The sequence below is a fragment of the Miscanthus floridulus genome, chromosome 3 (genome assembly GCF_019320115.1).
Source record: "Miscanthus floridulus cultivar M001 chromosome 3, ASM1932011v1, whole genome shotgun sequence".
NCBI classification, from domain to species: Eukaryota; Viridiplantae; Streptophyta; class Magnoliopsida; order Poales; family Poaceae; genus Miscanthus; species Miscanthus floridulus.
The window spans coordinates 142,060,069-142,080,705 of NC_089582.1; the positions used below are offsets into that span (position 1 = coordinate 142,060,069).

At 44.5% G+C, this 20,637-nt stretch overlaps 2 protein-coding genes across 2 annotated transcripts; both read left to right on the forward strand.

Moving 5' to 3' along the window:
- The first annotated feature begins 477 nt into the window (after nt 1-477).
- On the forward strand, nt 478-3,601 carry LOC136542655 (exosome complex component RRP41-like). The gene is made up of 7 exons (XM_066535182.1): nt 478-800; nt 1,196-1,274; nt 1,776-1,878; nt 1,970-2,090; nt 2,560-2,648; nt 2,751-2,900; nt 2,979-3,601. Exons 1-7 carry the CDS (start codon nt 647-649, stop codon nt 3,066-3,068), a joined length of 786 nt encoding a protein of 261 aa, XP_066391279.1. The 5' UTR covers nt 478-646; the 3' UTR covers nt 3,069-3,601.
- Nucleotides 3,602-3,738: 137 nt separating this feature from the next.
- LOC136542654 (29 kDa ribonucleoprotein A, chloroplastic-like) lies at nt 3,739-5,783 on the forward strand. Its single transcript, XM_066535181.1, has 4 exons — nt 3,739-4,155; nt 4,499-4,600; nt 4,978-5,289; nt 5,381-5,783. The coding sequence occupies exons 1-4, from the start codon at nt 3,832-3,834 to the stop codon at nt 5,441-5,443; spliced, it is 801 nt and encodes a 266-aa protein (XP_066391278.1). The 5' UTR covers nt 3,739-3,831; the 3' UTR covers nt 5,444-5,783.
- The last annotated feature ends 14,854 nt before the right edge of the window (nt 5,784-20,637 follow it).

Consider the following 20,637-nt stretch of genomic DNA (forward strand, 5'->3'; position numbering starts at 1 on the left):
TACAATAATTAGCCCACCATAAAAATTCCATCATAATTGGAATATAGAAACTGCAGTTATGAATTATTCCAATTAATTACATAAAAGCATAGATCTAAAGCCACAATAAAAACTTTGTACTAAAGCATACCATATTATATGTTCACTGTGTAGATCTACTCATGTGGAGTCCAATAAAATTAGATTTTCTATTTTATGATTTTTCTATAATTTTTAAAGATTCAGCCGAAATAAATAAAAAAGAAAAAGACAAAACCACCTTCAAAACTGCTTATAACAGGGTCGGGGGTAAGATGAATGTTTTTAAAAGTTGAGGGTTTTAAGTTCAGAGTGGAAAAACGAACTTTCCCGTGGACTTTTTGTTTCACGCTTCGCTTTGGCCTAGAGTTCTTTAACACAACTGGCCCATAGGTTACCACCTCTTGGGCTTCTGATCCTAGTTTCATCTAGCGAGGGAAGGGATACCTGACTAGCCCATAGGCCACAGCCCACTTATCGAATCAAAAACCCTAGCAAAGCCATAGGGGAAGTCTATCGAAGCAACCTAAGCACGCGTCTCCACTCTCCAGCTAGTCCGGCGCAGGCTCCGTTCCCCCGCTGTAGTTCGACCAGGCGACCGGCGGCGACGTGCTCGTGGTTTCCAGCGATGTCGGCGCAGGCGGGGACAGGGACCTACTCCCCGGCGACGGCCGCAGGGGACAAGCGGCGGGAGAGGAAGGAGGAGCTGCGGCGCCACCTCGTCGAGGACGCCGACTGGCCCCGGGCCGACGGCCGCTCCTTCCACGACTGCCGACCAGCGTGTAACTACCCCCCCCCCCCCCCCCCCCCCCCCCTCCTCCACGTCCTCTCTCTACCTGTTCTTGCTTGAGAATTTTGGCTTCGTGCCTTTCGTCTGCTCTTACCAGCCCCGTACTTATGGTGTTCGACGTTATGCGTGATGGGTGAGGGCGTGTCTGAGCTACCGCGGACATGGCATTCGTTGGGTTGAACTCCGTTTAGTTATTGTGTCTTCTGCTGCTTGGGTTCCATGCCTCTTTAAACGATCTGTCCCGTGCTTTTATGCCAATGTGGTTTACTACGATTTGAATCTTAACCTTCATTTGAACGATACTACCTGTTGTTCTGTGGAGTTGAAACTAGCAGTATTCATTTCTGGATCATCGAATTAATTGGTAATTTACAATGTATCTTGCAGTTATGCAGACAGGACCAACTACTGCTGCATCAGGTTCTGCTTATGCGGAATTTGGGAAGACAAAGGTCATTGTATCGGTGTAAGTGCAACATCCTTTGGTACCACCTGCTTTTTCATAGTATGTTTTATGTTTTTGGAATATCAAATGTGAAAAGATAGTGTTTCACTTAAATATTCCGCACATCACTCTCCTTGCCTGTTAAATGTTTATATTGGTGTCTTTTTTGCAATCAAATATGAGCAAGTTAGGGTCAATCAAAGCAGCCCTGTAACTTTATAAGCACCTGCTTTCAGTCATTCAGTGTGATTATTTCAGTTTCATATATTTCTTGTTGGCGATGTGACAATCATGGTTTTAGTTTTGTGCTGCTTGTGCTCTTACCACTTATGAGTTTAGTTGTAAGGTCAATATTGCTCACTGGAGGAAATTACTTGGGCTCTAGTATGCATTTCTTAGCATTGCGATATTTGAATTTTGTCTATCTTGTCTGTGAACTTGGCGATTTGTGAGATTTTTTGCTTATATTGAATCTGTCTTATTGGTTGGTCATTCCTCTTTGTTTAATGATTAACTTTGCAGGTTTGGACCAAGGGAAAGTAAGAAAGCAATGATGTACAGTGATGTTGGTAGGCTCAATTGCAATGTGAGCTATACAACATTTGCCACTCCAGTGCGTGGACAGGTACACCATGTTTACCTCTCGTGTCTCTGTTTGGTGGACTAACTGTTGGAAGGTATTTGGAGTTGATTGCATCCATTCATCTTATTTCCAGGGAGCAGACAACAAAGAGTACTCATCCATGCTTCATAAAGCTTTGGAAGGCGCAGTAATGCTACACACTTTTCCAAAGACCACTGTTGATGTTTTTGCCTTGGTTCTTGAGTCTGGTGGCAGTATGATACTATTCTAGCCTTGATGTTTTTGTGTAAAATATAATACTAGATTTTCTTTTTACATATGTGGAAGTTCTGTTAATGTTTAAGTAGTAGGAAAATATTGAAATGCTGCTTATCTTCGTGACATGCTAGAGCCTTAGCCTTGGTCTAATGAGTTAAAGTTAGAGCTAAGCCGTAAATGACAAATACATAGTTTGAACGTGTTATCCATTGTATTTGCTTATTTTACAAAACTGTATGAGGTTAACGTGTTTTGAGTTGTTAATTCTCGAGTCAGTCAGATATAGCTAATATGTCAGTAGAAATGATGGTACACTTGTTGTTTTAAAGAAAAGGACAGTTTTACACCCATCTTCAATTCTATATTTGTATTGTTTCAGTGGAAACCTTTCTTCTGTGACCAATTCTTTCTGCATAAGTTTCCTTGTTAAAATGCTGGACCTTACTTGCAGTTGTTTCGTTTCAGGTGATCTTCCCATCATTATATCATGCGCTAGTCTTGCACTGGCAGATGCTGGAATCATGATGTATGACCTTGTTACATCTGTATCCGTGGTATGGCCCCATGTTGTCTCTGCTCTATGAATCTATGATACTCGCACCTAAACCATCAGTTAGTTAAGCTTGAGGATGACCAGATTTTACTTCCTTGTCCAGTCCTGTTTTGCAAAGAACATCATCATCGATCCAACCTCGGACGAGGAAGCATGGCAAGATGGAAGCCTTGTGGTGGCTTTCATGCCAGCCCGCAAGGAGATCACACAACTCACGCTCACCGGAGAGTGGAGTGATGGCAGAATAACCAATGTATGTCCTACTACTGCGTTAGAAGAGATGGTATCAAGGCTCTAACAAGTACTAACATCTTGTTACCTTTGTCAACAGGCAGTAGAGCTCTGTATGGATGCTTGCAGTAAGCTCGGTGACATAATGCGTGACCGCTTGAAAGATACTGCCACCTTGACGAGTGAATGACGTGGCAGAGACAACACTTGCAACAACAGATATCCTTAGCTGTACAAATTCTGTAGGCAAGGGAAGGGAGGCTGGTAGGCCTGATGTTTGAGTGAGCATGCATGGTTAATGATGATTGTCTCCTTCATGGCAAAAGGGTGAACTGTCAAGCTGGGAAGAAATTGCAGGGCAGTGTGTATTTGCCATGTAACGTACTCCTGACTTCTGACCTTTGGCTTCATGTAGCATCTGTATCTTTCTTTTTCTGCTTGCTGTAGTACTCCTTGCTCTACAATGAACTGGATTCTTTTGATACTGCCCTTAATTTTTGGTTCGGGTGAGAAAAACATCTTGCCGCTCTGAGATTTTTACCCACTTCTTTGAGTTATTTCCACGTGTTTTAGGTCCGATTCAGATATGGTAATCTCACATGATTTGCTACATGAAATTTCTAGCCTAGTTACTGGTTACTAGAATACTAGTGACAAATTTCAAGTTGCAAACTTGGCACCCATGAGCCATCCATTGCGCTACGCGGTAGCAGCTCGACCAGCAACATAGTCGGCCAGTTTTACTTGCACTGACGGTGGGCCACACGTTCATAACCCCTTTCCCAGCACCACAAAAATATCCCAACAGCCAGGCGCAAGCCGTCCCCCCATACCGCGCGTGAGGTATTTAAGCCCCTCCTCACTCCCCCAGTCCTCTCGTGGCATCGCCATTCACCTCCAGCGCTCCAAGCCCCGTAACCTTATCACCAAATCCTCATCTCATCCCGAGCGTCATGGCGGCCGCGCTCTTCTCCACCTCTCTCTCACCCCGCTTCATCTCCCTATCCTCCCCGAAGCCGGCTGCGCCCGCGGCCTCAGCTTTCCTCCCCTTCAGGCCGCCGCTGCGCGCTGTGTCAGCGCCGGGGAGGCGTGTCTTCGAGCCCGTGGCCGTCGCGGTGTCGTCAGAGTACGAGACCGAGGGCGCGGAGCAGGAGGAGGAGGGAGCGGAGGAGTTCTCCGAAGACCTCAAGCTGTTCGTCGGCAACCTGCCGTTCAGCGTCGACAGCGCGCAGCTCGCCGGGCTCTTCGAGCAGGCCGGCTCCGTCGAGATGGTCGAGGTATATACAAGTTTTCCGGTCCTCGTCTTCGTAATTACTAGTCGTCAGTTGAGTTTACTTGAAATTCAAATTGTACTCGTATTTGAAAATGACAAATTTCTGCCGACTGTGCTATGGGCACTAGATGAGTATTGTTACAGTTGGGCTGGTTCGAATTAAGGTAGATTTACATGCAGTTTAAATATCTGAAATGTCTAAATTGGTTCGGTACTACAGTAAATACTAAATAAGTAAATAGTTGCAAGAACTGTCATGGTATTCAAATTGTCAATTACAACCACATAGCTGCATGCATCTGTTAAATTTTTGTGTTTGAATACCCCAATATTTCTTTGTGTTTTAGGTTGTATATGATAGAATGACTGGACGGAGCCGTGGATTTGGATTCGTGACAATGTCTTCAGCTGAAGAAGCCGGAGCTGCTGTCGAGCAATTCAATGGTTATGTGAGGATACTTCCACTCTTTTAAGCTAACTGTCTCTTGGTATGCTTCTGAATCTGATGATCAGCTTTAATTGAAGGAAAATATGCAGCAGTACTGATAAGACGGTGGTCTATACTAGATTGTAATGCTGGTGTTTTGTGCCAGTTCTTAGGATTTTCAGATTCAGGGTTTGCACCAAAGTTTGCAAATTGCAATACATTGTTTTTGAACGTAAAAGTTTGCAATACTCAAAAACCTGAAATCAGAATCATACCTTATAACTAATCATTGCTCATAGTTTCCGGCTAGCTGTTTGGGACTGAATTGCTTCTATTGAGTGCATAGTGCGTCACATTGCAGATAAGATTCTCGACTAATTAACCTTACCTTGCAAACAGACATTTCAAGGAAGACCACTGAGGGTGAACTGTGGACCGCCGCCGCCTAGAGATGAATTCACACCAAGAGCGCCAAGGGGTGGTAGTGGAGGTGGTGGTAGCTTTGTCGATTCAGGGAACAAGATCTACGTGGGGAACCTTGCATGGGGCGTTGACAACTCAACTCTTGAGAACCTATTCAGTGAGCAAGGGCAGGTGCTTGATGCTAAGGTCATATACGACAGGGATAGTGGCAGATCAAGGGGGTTTGGTTTCGTCACCTATGGCACCATCGAGGAGGTCAACAATGCCATATCGAACCTTGATGGCATCGTAAGTTCTATGCCATTTTGATCCTTTCATGTATCTTGTACATTGTTATACATAGAGGATGTGCTAATGTGAATGTTTTATCGTAATGCAGGACTTGGATGGTAGACAGATCCGAGTCACGGTTGCAGAATCAAAGCCGAGGCGTCAATTTTGAGATTTTGTTAAGATGGTTTAGAGGTTAATAGTGTGTTTCACAAGTTTTAGTTTGTAGCGTCTATTCTTTCCTCCATATGAGTAACAAGAAGATGCTGATAATGAGAAACTGGAAGTGAAATTGCTGTACACAGGAAGATATTTTTCCCAGCCCTTATGCTCATTGTGCCTTCAAACAGAAGTAGAAATCTTAACAAAGTTGTGCCACATGCGTACATAAGGGCAGTCAAGAGCACTTTTTCCGAATGTTCCTGATGGCATGTATGAATGTATCCGTGTGTCATCCTTCTGAAAAGATGAATTTATTTGTTTCAGCTGTACCACAAAATTGACAATTCAAATCTCCCTGCCATCGTCTATTTAGGAAGTTATCTTTAGCCGGCATACTTTTTTTTCCTTATTAAATACTAGCGGATTCTAATCTTTGACTGCGTCCTTCTGTTGTACTTGAGCCCAGATTGTCTATTATAGCCTGAATATTAATGTGCCCACACAATGGTATCCCTGTCCCTGATGAGGTAGGGTGAAAAATTTTAGCTCTAGAAAAAAACTTGTATTCAGTTCAAAATGAAAATCGACTTTGCCTAGAGAACTTACAAAAGTTTTCAACTCATTGGTAATTCTTGTGGCATAGTGGTTGTGCAAGCATTGAAATAGCTACGTGTTTGACTGTGCTTCTCCAAATACCCGGTTGGTGTATTCAGATTTCAATACGTGTTTTGAGGGTGCTTCTCCAAATACCCGGTTGGTGTATTCGGTGCTTCTCCAAATACACGGTTTGTGTTTTCGGATTTCAATACGTGTTTGAGGGTGCTTCTCCAAATACCCGGTTGGTGTATTCGGATTTCAAAGATGAAAGCAGGTTTTGGTAGTTGGCCTTGGCCAGAGGAAAGAGGCAAAGAGATTGGAGTTCTCTGTGACCTTAATCCTCCAGGTCGTCTATCTATGTTCTAAGGCATCTAAGCACGCGTGTTTAGTTTTGCAATTTCTTCTTTATGTGTGTTGGTGGTGTGTTTGTTTGTGTTTTTCCCTGTCTGTTTGTTTTCTGTTTTTGCTTTACAATTCGGTGTTGTACCGCTGTTTTTTAATCCTTTTTCTCTAATGTGAAGAAAAAAAAAAGGTCACTTTTACGTCCTTCAAACTATCACCAGAGTTCAGATTTCCTTCTCGAAATCCAAAACTAAACATCTTGCTCACTCAATTCTCAGAACGGTTTCAACTTTCAGTTAATACTTTGCATTGGTTAGAAATGGTTTTCAAGGTGGTTTTATCTTTTTTGGCTAAACGAATTCCAGTGAACACCTGACAAGTTTTTAAAAATCATGAAAAAAAAATATCTCTAAGCTTTTAAAAAGTTGGAGAAAAACCATGGAGATATTGGAGAACCAGAAATTCAGATCAATTACTTAAACTCATGAAAATATCTCTAGAAGTTTCCAAAAATGGATTTAGCTTTAGAAGAAATGGAAAGATATATCTAGAAAAAAACTAAAAAAATTCCGAAGCATTCTAATTGACGTCTAAATGTCCTTTTAAACTTTGACAACAAAAACATAAGAGGCAACCAATATGGATGTATTCAACACTGATGTATGTTTGCATTGCATGCTAGTTGCATCTTGCATTTTTGTTGTGGAAAGTTTTCAAAATGCATTTAGACATGGATTATAACCGTTTGAATTCTTTATTTTTCCAATAATATTTCCCATTTCCCTAGGGCTAAATATAATTTTTGGAAACTTCTAGAGATACTTCATGGTCTCTAGATAATTTATTTGGGCTTCTTGTGTCCCAATACATCTCTATGTTTTTTATCATGATAACTTATAAGCTTAGAGACATTTTTCATGGTTTCAAAACCTTCTCAGGTGTTTATCAAATTTTAAACAAAAAAATAATAAAACAACCTTGGAAACCACTTTTATTTGGGTAAGAAAGGTAATTAATTTTGTTAATAATTCAGAAGTAAAGATTTTTTTTTCCTAATGCAAATGCTATGGAACTCTCTAAACGAGCAGTCACAAAAAAAAACTCTCTAAACGAGCTGAGCGAAAGGCAGCAGGCCAGCAGCGACCCAACAGTCCACGAGGATGAGGCCCAGTCCAATCGCTACGTGCCCGTCCCCCCTCCCAAGTCCCACCAGGCCACCACGCAATCGCGCTGGCACGGAGGCGTCGCCGGCGCGGACGGACAGATTCCATTGGCATATTTAACTTTTTACCATCCTGAGAGATGATGACTCCTCAGATAGTATTTTTAGAATTGATGATATAATTTTAGTAGCAGAGAGAGAAAATTGATACACATTTATCACTTTTGCTCGCGTGGCGCGCTAGCATCGTAGTCCAGCTTAGATCGAGTCAGCAGCCTTAGGTAAAATAACCGCCCATGCCTCTGCCTTCTCTATTCTTCTCCCTCTCCCCCATCGCTGACACACGAGTCCCACAAGTCAGATCTCCTTCAACCTCCAGCCATCACCACACAGTGAGGAGAGGGGATGAGCTCGGGCTTTTGATAGAGGCAGTGGCATGATCGGGTCCGTGCACATCGACATGGCTGCCATGGAGCATGCCTTGCACGGGAGGCACCGCCGGCCGACGCACACCATGGACGTGTACCGCTCTCCACACCCGCGACACTTGCTCGAGCACTCCGTGCGCGGTCGGAGGCTTCTTTTTTGTCGGTGGCTTCGTCTGCCACGGCGTGTTGAGCCACGCGGGGCAGAGGGTGCACCTCATGTCGTTCTGCCGCTCCCGGCGTCCGACCATGCCGCGGAACTCGTTCTTGCAAGAGGGGCAGTATATGAGGATGGGCTCGCGTGGCTCCTGCACTGGCGGCTGCATCATCAGCAGCACCGTCACCTTCGGGAGTGGAGGCAGGGGAGTGCACTAGAGGCAGGAGAGGCTGGGCGGCGGCAGCGAGAGGGCTTCATCGTGTGCCTCCCGCAGTAGCCTAAAGGCGCCCTCGGCGGCGGCGTAGTGGGTCTTGTCCGGGTGGACGAGGAGCGACAACCGCCGAAACTGCTTTTAGATGGCGTCCTGCATGACGGCGGCGGCGACGGTGGCTCCTAGGCCTATGCCAAGGATCGCGCGCCAGCCACCAGTGTCGCCGCGCGCAGCGGTGCGGACATGGACCTCGTACACTGCGAGTGTGTTGTCCACGCCCGGGAGCGACGGGCAGAGCCGCTTCGCCTTCTTGGCCTTTCTATGCGTGTCACGGATTTTGCCGGCGAGGAAGAGCTCCTCCGCCACCGTCGCGAGCCAGTACACCTTCTCGGCTTTCTCCCTCGCGTTATACACCGCCATATGAGAGTCTGCTGGATTGGATTGGTCTAGATGGACGGAGCCGTGTGCATGGCGAGCTCCTCCCCTTTCCTCCCTCATTGCGTGGTGATGATCGGAGGTTGAAGAAAGATCTGACTCGTGGAGTCGGGAGGGATAGGGGAGGGGGAGAACAAAGAAGCTAGGGGCAGGACTGTAACACCCCTGGTGTTACGAGCTCGTTTAGCACCGCGATTTAGGCCTAAGAAAATTTCTGAAACGAGTTTATCGGGTTTTTGATTTAAAACGTACTTGAGGCGATAAACGAGTCTTGTGTGACTTAGTTCGTGGACTCAAATAAATGCTCAAGTTAAGTTATGCAGTGCATAGAAATATTTAGGAATGTCTGATAACGATAGTAGCAAATAAAAGGGCGAATGGCTTGTTTATTTGATTAAGCGTGAAAAATAATTTTTATAAACCAAAAATTGTGGAAAGTAAGATTTGCTAATAATAAAACCTCAGAGTTTTTGTTATGCTTGTACATGCATAAAGTTGTTTTAGAAAATGAATTTATGGATGTTAAATTAATAACGAAAGTGTCGCTGGCCAATCAGCTCATCTACCTCACCGGTACGATGCGCGCGTTACGAGATAGGACCTAGCTTGCTGACCTTGCCGGCTGCTTGTTTCCTTCCCTCTGCTTGTCTTGCCACGTTTGCCTGGTGATCGTCTCACACATTCACATGCCTCGTCTCAGCTCGGTTGGCATCTACCTTGCTCTGTCTTTACATCCGCTGTGGTTTTGGTCATCTAGTGGAGAAGAGTTTTCGTAACGCAAAGAAGCCCACGTTTCTTACAAGTCCTTCGCACGGGGGAGTTAGAAGGGAGCACGTGGCTCTGCCCCTGTAACGCCGGGTCTTTTCTTTTCCCTGTGCACGCGCAGGTGTGCCGCTGCCGGCCATGCTACACCATCCCATCCTGCCTCCGCGTAGCGTGTACGACGTTTCTCACGCTATTTCCTCCTTTTTTCTTCTTTCTCTGCTGGTCGTGTCGAGACTCGCGCCGCATCGCACGAACGTCACGCCACCAGCTACGGCCTTGGCCTCGTCCTTCCTTGTCTCCGTCCGTCCTCTGGCATGCGTAGGATGTTTCCTCCTCCCTTTTCTTTCTTGCTGCCGTAGGGAGGCGACCTAGCTCCTGCTCGCTTGCCCTCTCGCTCGGCCTTCTCCTCTGCTTGTGCACATCAGTGCTGGTGCTGTGCCGCGCATGCTGCACGTGCCCCATGGCTACGTCGGTCCTGCAGTTTTCCTACCCCCGCGTTGCCTCATAGCGTCCTGTCGTGGCCGGTCCGCTGTCGCCGAGCAGCACCGAAGCCGAAGCCCCGTCACCGCCGTTGCAGCATCCTGTGCCGCCCGACCAACACCGCTGCATGCCGTGGTCACCGTGCCACGGCTACCGCCGTCCATGTCGGTACAGCTTCACCGTCGCGGTCGTTTGTCTCGAGCCACGCGTAGCTCCATCGCTGTCCCTTCCATGCGCCTCCTCCATGCGCCGCGGCTGTGCCGGCACTCCGCCGATGCGCCATGACCGCCAACGCCGACCATGCTGTGGCCATCCACGGGTGAGGCCGGATCCACTGATGCTTCCACGCACCGCCTCGAGTCAGCACCGCCGCCGGCGAGCCATTTCCATGGCCGGCGGAGGGCCTCCTCTGCTCCGTGCTCTGCTCTGAGGATGATGGAAAGGTAGAAATGGACTTATGCGTAAATAGCACCTTTTACAGTGTTCTTTTTGCACAAGCGCTAGACTCATAGGTTTACAATTAGGGTCTTAGTGGATTAGGAGTAAGTACAGGGGCCTTTTTGCATAATAGTGCCGCCGTCATTGGGCTTGCTCGCGTGGGCCGACCGCTTCTGGTTTGCTGGGCCGCGTGCGCACCTAGGTTGTCCGGTCACTGCCCGCGCCTAGGTCGCCGGCCGCGCCCTTGCTGGGCCGGCTGGTGCTGCCGCGCCTGGGCCACCCGCGCCTACGCGCGCCCGCCCACCGGGCTACCTCGCCGTTGGACCAGGCCGAGCGCATCCGTTGGGCCGTTTTGATGACTGCTGGTTCTTTCAGTTGTCTAAATCAATTAGCTAATTTAGTTTAGGAAATAAACTTGCAATCAATATAAAATTTTATAGGTGTCCAAAAATGGTGAAACCAGTTTTATTAAGTCTCTAAAATCATGATCTACCTGTTAGTATATTTTATTCACATAGTTTGATAATATTCTCGGAAGCTTTATAATTAATTTAAGGTATTTAATATTACAAAGATATAAACTTGTATGAATTGTTGTGATAAATCGGTAATAGTGTTGGATCTAAAATTGTTACAGTAGGCTCTTAGCAATATTAGGTACTCCCTGTAATTTTGTAGCTCCAGAATAATTAGTTTGCTTGATAGACAATAATGCACTGTTCGAATAATGGTTAAATCGATAGAATGAAATAAAGAAACACCTTGGTTTGTATAACTAAAATAATTGTTGAGAAATAACGCCTTATCCGACCATGTGTATATATAGCCTAAGTACGATCGTCGCTAGAGCTATCTTGTTAGCTTGTGAGGCGTGATCGGATTTCTAAGCATTTCGGTTGTCGTCGATTATTTACATCTATGCATTTGTATCAAAGCATATCATATAGGTACGATGATGGATCAACGGATCAATTGAAGGATGATTAGGAATCCGAAGATGGTATAATGGTATTCTCTACAGGAGATGATGCAATGGGATTTCTATTCAGTTGATGGTGGATGATCTGAAGATGCAGATACTAACTTTTTAATATATATCTTACCCAGGCAAGCCCCGATGCATAACCCTTACTTTTCTGCATTTTAAATTATATTTGTGCATTAAGTTTTATAGAGTTGGATGAAACCCACTTGCATAGATATATTATATATATATATAATATATATCTTTATCTCATTAGTCTTACTAGTATGATAGGATCATGTAGATTGCTATGCTATAGGGCTCCGATAGAAGTCAAGTGATTGTCTATCACTCGTGAGATATAGAAAATATATTACTGGATTATTATCACTTGGAAAATATAAGAATGGTGGAAAGAAAAATGGTGACCGGGTAGGGATAGGGTTTGGGTATTGGTGGGTGTAAGAGGTTGTGTCGCCGTAGACGCGGGACATAGCTTGGTTAAACTGCTTTCTCTGTCTGTGTCGGTTAAGGACCGATTGTTGTATAAGCCATCAAGGAAATCACAGACTTATTATCTCGAGCACATACTTGAGTATGGGCGCTTGAAAGACTTGTTACTCTCTTGTCGTGGGTTCCGGCTGTTTTTGGACCGACTATCAGGTTTTGGTCTGGTGAAGGAGGTTTTTGCACCGCACTGAGTCCAGGACTCAGGGGTTGGGGCTTGGAGTCCCAGTTTGAACGGGGACCTAGGACCCCAGGATAGGAGGGTGACGGGTTGGTCCTACTTGTGCCTTAGGTACAAGCGGGGCATGTGTTTTCGGGGTACCCAGCTAGGGGCATTAATTCGTGAATCGCCGGACGATCTGGTACGGCTTGTTTCATGTCTAGCACCGTAGTAAGAACTGGAAGATAAAAGATGAAAAAAAGGAATTCTAATTGCTTACCACCTACTTGAAAGTGGTACAGGTGCTTACATATAATGGCTAGTTAATGAACTAATGCGACTATTAATAAAAATCGAATATAAGGACGCACGCTTAGTAATGCTTCCTGCAAATGCAATAAACCCACAAGCCAGATAGCCTTACATATCCTTGGAGTCTTTTCTTTCCTCCTGTCGGGTAAGTCTTGCTGAGTACAATTGAGTACTCAGGGTTTTATTCCCCCTATTACAGGTGACAGGTGAATACTAGAGCTGATCCTTATGTGTGGATACCTTCTGGTGGGCTCAGCAAGGATTCCTTTACGCTGCGATCGTAGTTTTTATTTATAACTCTCACTAAATGTTTTTATGAATGAAAGTATTATAATCTGTTGTCATAGTTTATATATCAATACTTCATCATTTCATGAATAGGTATTTATTTTCGCTGTAATTCTGATCACATATTTATATTCTGCTGTTAAATTAAATTGTTCATAACTCTGATAATATGATTACATTCTGCTGTTAAATAATAAATGTTATACCCTGATGTTGTATTAAAAGTGACGTACGAGATGGTTAAGAATGATGTAAATTTTATTCTCTAATTTGTGATCTTGATGGTAAAAATATGAATTTTTTTATTCTCCCACGGGGTGTGCCCGATAGAACTGAGTAATTTGATGTTCTCCCTTGGGTGCTTAGTGTCTAATGGAAGACGAGCACTCCTAGGAGGCATTAGATTAGGCGGTTCTACCACGAGGACGGTGTCGATATTTTACCACCGATAGCCTGTCATGGGGGTACCCGGAGCAGTTTGTTTGGGCTTCAGCGTATGCAGAACTCGATGATAAACGTAAGAGACAATCGATTTATCTTGATTCGGGCCCTCGACTGTGATCGAGTAACAGCCCTACGTCCAGTTCAGCGTTAGCCTTTGCGTTGGATTGATTGTCAAGTGTTGTGTTATATTATGTTGTGTTGTATGTTCTGTGTGTCCCTTCTCTAGGAACTCCGTCCTCCTTTATATAGTCAGCAGGTTAGAGTCCTGGTCGATTTACAATAAGATTCCTAGTAGGATTACAGAATAATACTACTACTAAGTTTACAGAGAAAAAAATCCTATTTAGACTAGATCTTCTCCCTGCATTATGGGGTATCCGGTGGGTCCCGTAACGACAAGCCCCCAAGCACTTCATGGTTGAGCTCTAGAATCCTCATCTTGTTCCTTTAGGTCTTGCTGAGCAGGAACAATCGTTGTTCGAGTGCTTTCCTGAGTGAAATCATGTAGCGCTTCTTGGGATCTTCGATTGGTGCGTGCTTTTTTGAAGAAAAAATACATCCGCCTGAGTGTAGCTCTCGAGTCTCTTGCTATTTGGAATAATAAGCTAGAGGGTCTTGTCTTGAAATTGTTCTGATTCCTCGTCCAAGTTTTTTTATCAAAAAGAACTCGGATATTGCTTGGTCCGGGTTCTTTTTGACATGAGTCCTTGAAGTTGTTTATCTTGAAGAAATCTTCTTGGTGACGTGCATTTTTTTCAAGGAAAAAAGTGCACTCACTGAGTGTAGCCCCTGAGCCTCTTGCTATTTGGAACAAGGAGCTGGAGGGTCTCGCATCTTATGTTGTTTAAAAGAGCTAAAAAACCTCTTCTGTTGCGGCCCCCGAGCGTATATCCGGGTTCTTTTACCCAAAAAGAACTCGGGTGCAGGGTCTTGGCATATTCTCTGGTATTCTGCTATTGTCAGATGTGGTTGTATACGAGATTTCTGAGTTCTTTCTATAAGAACTGAGTTCTTGTGTTCCTTGTGAGGCAACCCTTTGTTGCTTCATTGTTGACGAGTTCTTTTTGTAGCTATATGTTAACTCTACCTTGGTGCTGGATGGATAAGTCTAAAATCTGCCCGTTGAATTGTACCGTTGTGTAGAAGTGTGCCGCTCGTCATTTCAGCTTTGTCAGTTGTGTTGGGAAATGAACCGTTGCGATCTCATGCCGTATTAAAACAGGCCTAATGAGCCGTAAAAATCTATTTAAAGACCTTCTTTTTTCTTTTTCTTTACTGCCCTGCTTTTGCCTTGAAACCCTAGTTCTTACTCCGCCGTCACCATTGTCGTCGTCATCTGAGCGCCGCCACCTGACCGTCGTCATTTCTTAGTGCCTTATTGCCTTCACTAGTATATGGGTAGGAAGAAGTCTGTGAGCAAGTCCCAGACATCCTTTGTAGACGAGGAGGCATCACTTTCTGTGATCGAAAATCAAGAATTCATGGCCATGAGGGCTGCTCAGAAGGTCTGGCCGGCTCCGACTATGACTGAGGATCAGTTGCGTGAGCTGGTCAGCGATTGCCTAATCTAGGATAAGGAGATTGCTGAGTGGAGAGCTCCAAGCCAGCATCGGGTTCCAACCCTAGGCTCTGGTGAGATTGTTCTTTTTGTCTCTTTTATCCGTGCTGGTCTTTGCCTTCCTGCCTCCGCTTTTCTTCATCGCTTTCTCAATTATTTTGGGATTAGCCTAGACCATCTTACTCCTAATGTTGTCCTTCATCTCTCTATTTTTGTTCATCTTTGTGAAACTTTTCTTAGAATTCCTCCTTCTCTTTCTCTTTTTCGTTACTTCTTTCATCTTAAGCCCCAACCCCGCAGCGATGACACCCATGTTCTTGGTGGCTATGGGATTTAGTTTCATTAGGGTCATAAGGGTAGATTCTTTGATTATGATTTGGTTGATTCTATGAGGGATTGACGTGTCGACTGGTTTTATGCCGCCAATATGATCCCTCCTCTTGCTGTCCATTCTTCTTCTGGTCCCATGGTTAACAATCGATGGGAGAAGAATCCCATGACGGCGAATGAGCTCTAGGTCATTAAGCCATTTTTGGAGAAGATATGTGCTCTGAAACAGCAAGGCTTGACCGGCTTTGGTATCGTCTCCAGTTTTCTTCGCCGCCGTGTTCAGCCTCTGAAAGAGCGAGAAAACTACGGTTTTGAATACTCTGGAGCGGATGACCCTTCTCGTATGGTCCCTGCCCTTGAGTTGACCAGTGAGAAGGTACTCGAGCGCCTCTAGAAGATGTTGAAGGGAGTGAGCGTCGTCCCGCATACTGTCCCCGAGTCCTGTGCTAACCGCCTCCTACTGTGAGTTGTTTTTTCTTATGCTGGTACTTTTCGTATTTCCTTTGTTGTCTCCACTTTTTGCTTAATAGTTCTTGTCTAGTTGTTTTACTCTTTTATAAGAATTGGGGCGTAATTTTGTTGACTCGATCCCCCTTGATGACTGCCCCGCCGTTGTGGAGCTTGGGGAGAATCTTACTGGGGCATCTTTAACCAATAAGTTTCAAACCACTACGATGTTTCCTGGTGTTTCTTCTACAATCCTTGACACATATGTAGAGTATGTTCCTCGTTCAATTCCTCGAGCTCCCCGTAGTGTCAGAAAAAGGGGGCGAGCAGATTGTTCTTCTTCCAATTTGTCTGCCTCCAAGAAGTCTCGTCAATCGAGTACTTGTCTAGGTACTCAAGTTATAGGTAGCGTGCTCCTAGGTGAGCATATTGATATATTTTGTCTTTTTATTTTTTTGCTTTTGCCTCTTAACCGAGTACTTTTCTTCTTTTTCAGATGGCGTTGTGGCTGCCATGCTTGAGAGTGAGGAAGAGGAGGATGATGATGCGGCCCTTGTTACTCGTCGATGAGTCGTTTTTCTATTTTTCTGCTATTGAACACTTCTTTCTATTCTAACTTTGACCTTGTTCTCTTGTAGTAAGCAGTTATCGACCTCGAGTTCTTCTGGAGCTCTGGTACCGACCATGCCGCTCCAGTTTCAAGGTGGTGGTGATATTTTTACTGCCATAGTTCCCCCTCTAAGATCTTCTGTTGGTCTTGGGGGTTTTATGAAGAAGAAAATAGCTAAGTGAGTGAATCCTGGTTATGTTTCTCTGCTTCTGTTTTTCCTCTTCTCTGATTCATATTCTTATTGTCGATTTTCTTTATCATTTTGCTGGCCTTCGCCTTCCCTCAACCCTCAGTCGACTTCTTTTTAGTCTTCTGCTGCACCCCTGCGTTTTGAGTCTTTGGACTCAGCATGTGCGGTCGGTGAGGTGGCTGTGAGGGTGATAGGGTCCTCCGGTGATCCCACTGCTGCTAATTTGCTGGACCCGGAGGTGACTGTGGTCGTGGCGGGGGAGCCATCTGGGGAAGTAGCCGAGGCTTCCTAGGGTGCGGTTCTGGTCTTGTCTTCTTTGCCTCAGTCGGCTTCACCCTCTGCTCCTCTTTCTAGTGGCGTTCAGCGTCTGGATGATGATGTGGTGCAACAATTCGATGCCACTCATCGGTTGTCAAAGCTTACCGTTGCCTGGGGGACCCTCACAACTTCTTTTGGTGAAAAGCTCCAGGTAAGTCTTTTCTAAAGTTCTTTTCTTTGGATGTTCGTCTTTTCTCTATTCTTATGTCTTGTTTTTCTCTTTCTCTTTTTGCTTAGTCTTTTTCTCGAGATCATACCGGCTTCTTTTTCTCATCTGAATTCGAGAAAAAGTTGTCTTCTGAGGTTAGTGCTCTAAGAACAGAGCTTGATCTCTATCGAGCCAAGATGGAGACTGAGCATCAAACGCACAAAAAGGAGGAGAAAGCTCTCCGTGCCCAGGTGGTTGAGGTAGGAAAGCAGAGGGATGTAGCTATGGAGGCCATGAAGAATAAGTGCAATGGTATTACGGGTTCTTTTTGTTTCCTCTTGTATTCGAATTTTCCTTTTTGTTGACTTGTTTTTGGTGCCTAGTTTAGCTCTCCGAGTTGAAAAGCAAAAACTTTCAGAGGGTATTGAGGAAATGAAGACACTCGCTTGCAATAGCCACAATAGAGCTGAAGAGGTAATTATTCGTGCTGAGGAAGAACTCGCGCTTGCCAAGTTGATTAGGCGTGGAGCTAATAGGGATCTTGTGCAGGCCCAAAAAACAGCTGAAGCCTTGACTGGTAAATTGGCGACGACTACTGAGAATTGAAATGCTTCATGGAAATCATTTCGATCAGTAGCCGATCTTCTCCGAACTTCATCGGATGATGGTCAATCTTGGGCTCAGTTTATTCCCCAGGTTCTGACCCATTTCTAGGAGTTCGTGAAGAGATGTGCCCAACTATATATCAGAAATGTTCTTGCTTAGGTCCGGGTTCTTGCTTCAGAGATGTCCCTGTCCAAGATTGCGGAGGAAGCCGAGAGTCAGGAATATCTTGATGCTGTTGAAAAGATGGAGCCTGAGGTCGAAGATTTGGCTAGGAGGATTGTAGACAATCTTGATATTGATATTTCTTCTCCTGATGGCGATGCTTGATGTATTTTGACTTTAGTACTCTAGCCTCTGTAATAAGGATATTATACTTCTTTTTTGAATGAAAATCCTTTATTTTTTGTTGATGTCTTCTTTGCCTGGATGTCTTTGATTTAGTCAAGTGTTTACCATGCTTTTGACCGCGTTGTGTAATCAACTCGGTATTTGTAGATCATTGTTTTGATAAACTTTCTTGATTTGTCGAGTGCTTATCTGGCTACCATATGCGCCGTGTAAACAACTTGGTTTTAGTAGATCGTTGTCTTGACAAACTTTCTTGATTTGTTGAGTGCTTGTCTGGCTTTCATATGCGCCGTGTAAACAACTCAGTATTTGTAGATCATTGTCTTGACAAACTTTCTTGATTTATCAAGTGCTTGTCTGGCTTTGTTCTAGTTACAGAAACATCTTAGGATTGGTTCGGGTGTTAGCTTATTAGCTACCCTCATCAGTGGGCTCAAGCATCTTTTGAGCTCTTTTGCTCTCAGCCGGTATGCTCAGGCATGATTTTAGCCATTTCGCTTTTTAGATCGGGTGTCAGCTTATTAGCTACCCTTATTGGTGGGCTTAAGCATTTTTTCAACTCTTTTACTCTCAGCCGGTATGCTCAGGCATGATTTTAGCCATTTTGCTTTTTGGATTGGGTGTTAGCTTATTAGCTACCCTCATCGACGGGCTCAAGCATCTTTTCAGCTCTTTTGCTCTCAGCCGGTATGCTCAGGCATAATTTCAGCCATTTTGCTTTTTGGATCGGGTGTTAGCTTATTAGCTGCCCTCATCGGTGGGCTCAAGCATTTTTCAGCTCTTTTGCTCTCAGCCGGTATGCTCAGGCATGATTTCAGCCATTTTGCTTTTTGGATCGGGTGTTAGCTTATTAGCTACCCTCATCAGTGGGCTCAAGCATCTTTTCAGTTCTTTTGCTCTCAGCCGGTATGCTCAGGCATGATTTCAGCCATTTTGCTTTTTGGATCGGGTGTTAGCTTATTAGCTACCCTCATCGGCGGGCTCAAGCATCTTTTCAGCTCTTTTGCTCTTAGCCGGTATGCTCAGGCATGATTTCAGCCATTTTGCTTTTTAGATCGGGTGTCAGCTTATTAGTTATGCTCATCGGCGGACTCAAGCATCTTTTCAGCTCTTTTACTCTCAGCCGGTATGCTTAGTGAAAACAACTGGGAGAAAGCCATAATAAGACATATGTTGTCGAGGAACACCATCTTTATTGATCATGAACGTTGATCTCTTGTGGCTTGTATATATATATTCTTTCTTGAGTTGTTTTTATGCGTAGAATCTTCTTAGTTGGCTGATGTGTCATGTATTGTTGACTTCTTTTCTATCTTCAGTTATCAACTTATACGTGCCTAGTCTGGTGACTTTTGTGATAATAAAAGGACCTTTCCATGTACTGAGTAGTTTATGGCGTCCGTCAGTTTTTTGTATTCTTCTTAGTACTAGGTCTCCGATTTGGAGTGATCGAGGCTGGGTATTCTTGTTGTAGTGGCGTCTTAAACCTTAGAGGTATCTGGCTAATTGAAAGGTAGCGTTTACTCTGACTTCTTCTATACTGTCGAGTTCTAATCTTTGGGTGTGTTCTACTTCTTCTTCGTCATATTGTTCTATCCTTGGTGACGTCCATATCAAGTCGGCAGGTAGTACGGCTTCTGATCTGTAAACTAGGAAAAAAGGTGAGTATCTGATGACTCTGCTTATTTGAGTTCGTAGCCCCCATACTACTTTGGGTAATTCTTCAATCCATTTTGATCCATAGTTCACTAGTTCTTCATATAATCTTGGTTTTAATCCGGCTAGTATGAGTCCGTTAGCCCTTTCTACCTGTCCGTTGGCTTCTGGATGTGCGACTGATGCGTAATCTATGCCGACGCCGCAATCCTGTGCCCAACTTTAAAATTCTATAGCTATGAAGGGAGAATCCAAATCTATGATGATTTGATTGGGCATACCAAAGCGGTGCATAATGTCTTGGATGAACTCGACTGCTTTGGCTGCGCTGTATTTTACGAGTGGTTTGTATTCAATCCACTTGGTAAACTTGTCAATTGCTACAAAGATGTACTCGAAACCGCCCTTTGCTTTCTTGAGAGATCCTACTTGATCCAGCCCCCAGCAGGGGAAAGGCCAAGCGGGTGGGATGTAGATGAGATTGTGAGCTGGTACATGAGCTTGTCTTGTGAATATTTGAGAACCTTTACATTTTCTGACGAGTTCTTCTGCGTCTTTCAAAGCGGTTGGCCAGTAGAATCTGGTGCGAAATGCTTTGCCGACTAGTGTTCTTGAAAGCGGCATGATTTTCACAGCAGCCTGAGTGTATTTTGTCTAAGATCTCTTTGCATGTGCCCTGTCCGATCCGAGCTTGGCGAGAACATCTGCCGCAATATTAGAATCACGCAGGACATGTAGAATTTCCAATCCTTAAAAATGTTTTTCGAGTTTTCGTATTTCAGCACAGTAAGCGCCCATGTTTTCTTTGGTGTAGTCCCAAACTTTGTTGACTTGGTTGATGACTACTGTCGGATCGTCGTATACGAGTAATCGCTTGATTCCGAGGGTAATTATTATTCGGAGCCCGTGGATGAGGGCTTTGTATTCTGCTTCATTGTTTGTAGCTTACCATAATATCTGAAGGACATACTTGAGTTGTTTTCTGTTTGGAGAAATGAAGAGAACGTCTGCATCAGCTCTGCCTAGCTTGAGCGGTTCATCAAAGTACATCTTCCAATGGTCAAGGATGGTATTTGACATAGGTTGTTGAATTTCTGTCCACTCGACAACAAAATCGGCAAGAGCTTGAGATTTAATTGCCTTCCGTGGGGTGAAATCGATATTGAGAGCATCAAGTTCAACTGTCCACTTGGATATGCGCCCTGTTGCGTCTCTATTGTGTAGGATATCTCCGAGTGGAAAATCTGTCACCACGGTAATCTTGTGGCTTTCAAAATAGTGGCGAAGCTTGCGTGAAGAGCAACCT

Coding starts and splice junctions, on each gene's coding strand:
- LOC136542655 (XM_066535182.1), top strand. CDS start 647: ATGTCGGCGCAGGCGGGGACAGGGACCTACTCCCCGGCGACGGCCGCA. Junction 801..1,195: donor CCACGACTGCCGACCAGCGT/GTAACTACCCCC, acceptor TGTATCTTGCAG/TTATGCAGACAGGACCAACT. Junction 2,901..2,978: donor GTGATGGCAGAATAACCAAT/GTATGTCCTACT, acceptor CTTTGTCAACAG/GCAGTAGAGCTCTGTATGGA.
- LOC136542654 (XM_066535181.1), top strand. CDS start 3,832: ATGGCGGCCGCGCTCTTCTCCACCTCTCTCTCACCCCGCTTCATCTCC. Junction 4,601..4,977: donor TCGAGCAATTCAATGGTTAT/GTGAGGATACTT, acceptor CCTTGCAAACAG/ACATTTCAAGGAAGACCACT. Junction 5,290..5,380: donor TATCGAACCTTGATGGCATC/GTAAGTTCTATG, acceptor ATCGTAATGCAG/GACTTGGATGGTAGACAGAT.